At 45.2% G+C, this 7,135-nt stretch overlaps 2 protein-coding genes across 2 annotated transcripts; one reads left to right on the top strand and one right to left on the bottom strand.

Moving 5' to 3' along the window:
* Positions 1 to 46: 46 nt before the first annotated feature.
* Positions 47 to 3,943, bottom strand: BHQ10_007383 (uncharacterized protein; the record flags this gene model as incomplete). Its single annotated transcript, XM_040880072.1, has 10 exons — positions 47 to 281; positions 336 to 527; positions 577 to 1,110; positions 1,168 to 2,668; positions 2,736 to 2,795; positions 2,851 to 3,031; positions 3,092 to 3,397; positions 3,450 to 3,509; positions 3,571 to 3,793; positions 3,867 to 3,943. 10 exons carry the CDS (start codon positions 3,941 to 3,943, stop codon positions 47 to 49), a joined length of 3,369 nt encoding a protein of 1,122 aa, XP_040735886.1.
* An 813-nt stretch (positions 3,944 to 4,756) lies between these two features.
* BHQ10_007384 (uncharacterized protein) lies at positions 4,757 to 6,743 on the top strand (the record flags this gene model as incomplete). Its single annotated transcript, XM_040880073.1, has 3 exons — positions 4,757 to 4,862; positions 4,920 to 5,765; positions 5,821 to 6,743. The coding sequence occupies 3 exons, from the start codon at positions 4,757 to 4,759 to the stop codon at positions 6,741 to 6,743; spliced, it is 1,875 nt and encodes a 624-aa protein (XP_040735887.1).
* Between the last annotated feature and the right edge of the window lie 392 nt (positions 6,744 to 7,135).

The raw sequence follows: 7,135 nt of genomic DNA on the forward strand, positions 1-7,135 counted from the left end.
ACTTATTTCAAACGAGTTCCCGAAATTCATATTGCTATTACTCTACTCATTTTGACCAGAAAACAATGAGATCATCAAAGTCTGCATCCGTAGCAATATGTGTATCCTCCTTGTCCTCCAACTTGCGGTACAAACTTTGTGCCTTTAAAATATAAGTATTACTTTCATCACTTTTACCCAAAGTGTCCAGTAGTTTCCCCTTTTTATGTAAGGCTCGAGCCTTCTCGGGGCCATAATACTCACGATCCCCGTAGATTTTCAAGGCTTGATCGAGAAGTGCCCTATTATTCATGACATTAGAGTCTCTTGCAAACAGAACGATGAGCGAAACGTACATTGCAGTGTCATGTTGCCCTAGTCGACCATAGTGGTCTGACACTTTGACACACAGATCACCGGTACGGTGATGATTGCCTCCAATGGTGGACTTATACTGCTGCAACCCGCGCAGATGATACTCAAAACTTTCGCTGAGCTTGCCCTGAGATGCCTTTACGTTACCATAAGCATGCAGGAGTTTACCGGTCCTAGATAAAGTCAGCTTTAGCAATGCTATCGGCAGGAGAGAGGACTGACATGAAAGACTCCCGGTCATTGATGCCGTATGCTTCCTCTCTCGCGGCCAAAATATCAGACAGTATTTGGTCTGCCTCATCCAATCTCCCTTGTAGCCAATACGAGAACCCCAAATTGATCTGTGGAAACGATAAATCCACTTTCTTGAAACTTTCAAGCTGGTGCAGTATCTCCATTGATCTTAGGAAACAATCTGCCGCATTGTTCCATTCTTCGTTCATCATGTATGCATTGCCTAGTTCGTTCCATGATACCGCTAGACTCATGTCTTTTGTCTGAGGTTTACCATCGGCGAATTCAATCATGGCTTTGTTGAAGGCTGTGAAATGATCGAGGGCAGCAAGAGGTTGGTTTGTTTCGGTAGCAATGCAGCCTAGATCGTGATGGATTTCTGCAACCATCTTTTTGATCGTCTCGTTGATATACTCGTTCTGAGGGCCATCTTTGCTCCGGATTCTTAGAGACTCATAGACCTCCATGGCTGTCTCCAAATATCTGGTAGATTCGTTGGAATTTCCTCGTTGGTGATTGAACCTAGGACCCGTGTCAGTCAAGTTAACAGAATAATATGAATGTTGTGAGGTCGCTCACCGTCCAATATCAACTAAGAGCTTGGGAAATTGCACGTCCGTTTCCGACACAGGCTTTTTAGCAGCAAACATGTTCTTCCATCTTGCAGACAATCCATGTAGTTGCACAACATGAGGGAAAAGTTCTGCACATTTCGTCCATCGATTTATATTGTGTCCGAAACTGAAGTCTTCGAAGGGCCATGCAGCATATAGAAGCTTTGACGTCAACGCAAAAACTTCTTCAAACCTTGTATCAGTCATCTTGGCGCGAGCTCCATCTTGAACAAGTCGATGGATTGTAATCCTGTTTGCACCGCGGTCACGCGCAATGAGTGATGATCGTAGCAGTTCGGTGCGAGCATCTTGGTATCCCTCTAAGGTTCGTGGATAGTCGGCTATAATGTTTGCCTCATCTAATTGAGACAATGAGCCGGTGAGAATCTGCTCTGGAATACCATCCGGGTCGAGCACAGACAAGACATCTAATAAGATGGAGCTATCCTTGTTCAACTTTTCTAGTGCCCAGACGGTGTCTAAAGTATGCTGATATCGACTGCTTCGCATACTTCTATTATTGACTTGCATCTTGAAGAACCTTGACCGTACGTCTTCTTCTTCATTGAAGATGCGCAGGAACTCCGCAAAGGACAGGTCCCGGCGCTCTATAACACCTGCCATTTGCGTAAGGGCAAGCGGCAACCCACCCAATCTCTCCGCGACAGCGTTGCCGGCAATTGACTCACTTTTGCTCTCTGATTCTCGATGGGTAAGCTTGAGTAGAAACTCAGTCGCTTCCTTAGTCGTGAAAGGAGGGAGAGTAATTCCTGGCTCGTCCTCGGAATAAATATATCTTTTAGCGAGGGGATCTCTACTTGTAATCAAGACAGCGCCGGTACCTGTGTAATCAAGCGGCCAGAAGTCATCCAAAATGTCTGGGTCGTCAACATTATCAAAGACAAGAAGCCACTTTGCAAGCACCGACTCATCAGCAGATGACTGATCTTCCTGTTGTTTGTATGTCTTGACCGGATTCACAAGCCAACCTTTGACTAGATCTTGCACAACAACAGGGTCCCGGGCATCTACCGAATCCTCAAGGACAAGGCCTAGTTTTGTGGCAATATTGGTATAGCCCTGTGACAGCTTTGAGTACTCGTCTGCTTGGACCCAGAAAATTGCATCAAAGGTGTCCTTAGATGTGTATGTAAACTCTGTCGCAACCTGAGTCTTGCCGATTCCTCCCGGTCCACAGAGAGCAAACATGGACGGTGTTGGTTCAATTTCGTACCCGTCGTCGTCAACTTCGATATCATTTGTCTTGTCGCCACCTTTTGGCAGGAGTCGCTCACGAATCTCGCGAAGAACTTCAGTGCGTCCGAAGAATGCGCGGTTACGCGGATGAGGAGGCATGATGTAGCAAGGCAAGATCGGGTCGTTTTTTTCAACCGAGAAGTCTGAGACCAGTGGAATAATATCGAATCCAAGGGATGTTGAACCACCGGTGGCGTCTTTGCTGATATCTGATAGACACAAACCGGTCAGTACTAGAATAATCGAGAGCTGCATAGGTGGATAAGAACGATCGACCTTCAAATTCATTTTCATCATCTACAACGGTCTGTTGGTCCAGTGCCGCTGGTATAACATCTGCAAGCAATAAGTCATCAGCATTTAGCATAAGACAGGAGTATTTCGAGCTTACAATCATCAGAAGGTATCCGAATACGGACAAGAGCTTGACGAATAGTCTCATCAAGAAATCTACAGATTGAATTAAGTTCAGGACTTCCGACTTTCAGACAGCTGATCTTGTCGTGATCAGCATCCACGGCTACTTGGGTTTCAAATCGAACGTTGGTTGTCGCTAGTTCAGGCCCAACAAGCTAGTAAGGATCAACATCAAGAACGAACGTTGCCTGTTGACGATAAGTATCCCCACTTACGACAGACTTGTTAGACAAGAATCCTCCAATTCTTGTCTGCTTTGTTTCGTACGCAGAGAGAACCGGAATGAGGTCGAAAGCCTGCTCAAACGATAACGAGATTTTTGCCAATCTTTTTGCAATCTCTGCTGTAGGAGGTATTCGGGTATTTTTAGATTTTGAATGTAGTCGTAGAATTGCACCAGCATTTTGCCAATTGATAGGGTCATTTGATTGAGTGTGTGGTGTGCCTAGAAAGATTGCGCCGGCTATAGAGCGCCATAGAGGGCGGAAGTCTGTTGCTTGTTGATGAAGGAGGTTCATTGCCTTCCCCATCAGTTCAAAGGCAACAAAATTTAATGACTGGTTATGAAAGTACCTCTTTTACAATAATTCCTCCCAGACTATGTGAAATCAAAATAATGGGGCAATTCGACGTCTATTATTGAGTTGTTAGGGCTTATCCAGACCCTTTCGTTATCAGTACAGTAGACACTTACCTCAACGACATCTCCCAATTTGATCAGAACATCCAGTAATTCCGCTCCCTGGTCAAACAACGACTGCCATGAAAAGTCCTCATCCGGTCTAAGTCCATGTTCAAAGCTGTACACGGCAATGTCAGGCGCCGAAGTTGGAGGGATTGATGTGAGCCATATGCCGCCATCACCGTTGCTCCATTTCTCCAAAGGAGGAGTCCCAATTCCAGGAACAGTAATAAAGCTATTTCAGGTTTCAGTATGGTAAATGGCAAGTTCAAGAAAATCAAATTGGTGGGAAACAACATTGAACGCACATAGTCCGAACGATCAATCCACGATATATCTCGCGTAACTTGCTTGCTAGCCCGGCCGATGGTTGTGTGGAGGACATATTGGGAATCGAAGTCCACAAAAAGCCAGGCGCTACTTAGACCATTCGTGGCTGAACTTGCAACGTCACGGTGTATGCTTCAAGTTGATTGTTCCACAATCTGATCGGGAAGCATTGTTTTCAGGTATAGGTCAAAATCGCATGGATTAACTAGATCAAAACCCAAATATTAGTTTTAGCCAGGTTTCAATTCATGATAGAAAATTACACTCTGTATCCAACATCTTTTTCTCAAGGAATGAGGGGGTCTCTGGTTGTCTCCACGTTCAAAGTGACGCGGCTCTAAAGATGAACAGCTATTGGACAACCTTTATGAAAATGCCCAGATTTTACTACTGCACTGACGCATTAGTAGGAGTCCAAAGCACCGCTGCAACTCGTCTTTCGAGTCAGTGTAACACAACTAATGTTAGTAGTCGTCATCCGTATGTATAACAGTGTATGGTAACAGTAATACCAGTAGCGTCAATACGGCGTGACGACTCTCTAGCCCTAACTTCCCCGGGTTAAGCGCATTAACATCCTAGATGGCCGAGCCTTACCGGTCACAAGAAAGCCCCCACGAGGCCTTGACGCGTTCATGCAAGTCGCATTGTGTTGTATAATTGCACTGATTGGCCGCTCCGATCTGGCGGATACGAAAATAGCAGAATTAGATGGCTATGCAGGGCAAAAAAGTGTCATATTACCCAATCAGTTAGCTGCGCTGTTCCTGAGCAGCCTTGTGAATGCTCTTATAAAACGTGCAGTCCATGCAGTCTTTGATGCCGTGCAATTATGGAGATGTACAGAGTGGATATGAACAACAGAATCATGTCGAGTCCACTCTCAGACGATACGAACAACAATGTCAGGCCCCCGGCGGCGTCATCGGTGTCAGGCCAGACGGCGGCCAGCCAGTCGGGCATTATTCCTGAGCGTACGTTCTTACGGTTTGTATACAATCAAAAAGTGAAAAAGGCTAAAGTTCTGTTAGTTACACCGCAAGAATACCGAGAAGCTATTTCCTTTCACGCAAAACAGACGACTCGTCAATCTGCTTATCCTGGGCAGAACTTTGAAGGTTTGGATGATTTTCTGGAACGCAACTTCATTCCGCAGTATATGCCAACGCGTCCAAGCTTTCGTATGAATGGAAATCGGAACAGCAACGCAAGTAGATCACCAAGTTTGAACACCCTGGCATCACCATCACTGGCCACGCTGTACACTTTACAGCACTCCTTAGAGGTCGGAACTGCCAATGGTGCAAATGTGTATAGAAAAGTTGAACACCTTGATACTGCCTCGCAACTACCCCAATATTTTCAATCTATACCAGCAATTCCAAATACGAATGGTGCCATACTTCGGAGACACAGCACTAATAGCAAGATCAATAACAGCAGCAATAACAACGACAACACTCAGTACAAATCACATGTACTATTTATGGCTGGGTATCCAACATCCGAATGGCTGACCACAATTGGATCTTTGATTCAAGTTGATCCACAGCACTATGAGCGACATCTTTCATTCCTATATCGACAATCCTACTATACATCGCCATCCCTACCTTCTACGGAGCAGAACATCATCTTTCTTCGCTTCATTACCCTTGGGCGTCGATACTCCAAAGGCAATACTCAGGAACATATCGATCGGTTGCGGAAACATGGAGCTAGTGAAATGGAGCAATACCAACATTACTTGAAACTCAATCGGGAGGTCAAGCCTGGAGATTCAATTGTGAGGAGGTACTCCGTGCTTGATGATGAACACTTTTCGATCGAGCAGGATATTTCAGTTTCGTTGAACTTTACAGGCAAGCAATGGGTTGGTAAGTGACCTCTAATACTTCAGCGGTTACAACGGTTTGTCTAATATGCACATAGCGTTGGTACTGTATGATTCCGGGAATGACCTTTTGGAAAGCATCAGAGGGCCCTGGCTCGACGAAGATGATCATGTCGACCCTCCAGGTACAAGATGTAAAACGAGCTTTCTACCTACCATCCGTCATCGAGCCAAACTCGCGCTCAAGTCGAAGAAATACACGCTACCTCTTGAAGAGCAAGGAAAGGGCGGAGAAGTGCCACAGGTTGCATCGCTTATCAGACGGGACTATGGAAAATTATTAGACTGGCCGACGATGAAATTAGACCCTTTCTACGCACTGCATGAGCTATTTGAATATTCCGCTGCATCAGAATTGCAATTTTTGAATCTCGTGGAGGATAAGCTCGCTTCTGAAACGAACTACGAAGCCCTACTTGCTACAGAAACTGTGTCTTTATCCAACTTGCTCTACATACTTGAGATATTACAAGCTCATTCACGTCGACTAGCTGAGACCATTGAGAAAATTAAATGCCGAGGGAGCGCTCAATGGCCACACGCACCCGAGAACACGGAGTCAGGCAAAAAGGCCAAAGAGGCAGCCGATGTCCTTCTCCGAGACTACAAATTCCTACAATCTAAGGCACACAACCTCGCCCAGCGATGCGAGCGCAGCATGACGGTGATCATGAATAACGCTAACATTGCCGAATCCAAACGAGCAATCGAACAAGCCAAACGTGTCGGGAAATTAACCATGTTGGCGTTCTTCTACGTTCCGTTATCGTTCACGGCATCTTTCTTCGGTATGAATTTTGATCAGTTTGAAACCGGTCCTTATTTGGGGGTCTGGGTTTGGTTTGTTGTTACAATACCGGTGATGCTGTTGTCGATTGCCTTCTATCATTGGGACATGTCAAAGGCGCTAGAATATGGAGCGGAGATATTGAGCAAGGTGAGGCTTTCATGGGCGACGTGATTGTCAATCGAAACTCCAATGTACTCTTATTTGATTGATTTAATCTGATGTGGACATATATACTTGTTTAATAGCTGTATAATAGCTTTAATATCCAATATGTTTGCCTTGCATTTATGCTCTCAGCCAAGGGGAAAGTTTTTAATCAAGTAATCGTGTTCGCCTTGATTCAATCGTCCAAGAGCTTCAAGCAAGCCTTACCCGATACCCTAGCTATATCGTATAGCCTTGTATTTCGTTTTCAAGTGTATCAATACGATACAATACATCGCTCTCGCACGAGGCTGTGCATGCTCGCCTGCAGCTGCAGCAGTCCGAGCCTATAACACAGGTCCTAACGCACAATCGACTGCCAATCAATACATGAAACAAGTGCCACGTCACCAAGTAGA

Source organism: Talaromyces amestolkiae, assembly GCF_001896365.1.
Source record: "Talaromyces amestolkiae strain CIB chromosome Unknown scaffold15.1, whole genome shotgun sequence".
In the NCBI taxonomy this organism is placed as follows: Eukaryota; Fungi; Ascomycota; class Eurotiomycetes; order Eurotiales; family Trichocomaceae; genus Talaromyces; species Talaromyces amestolkiae.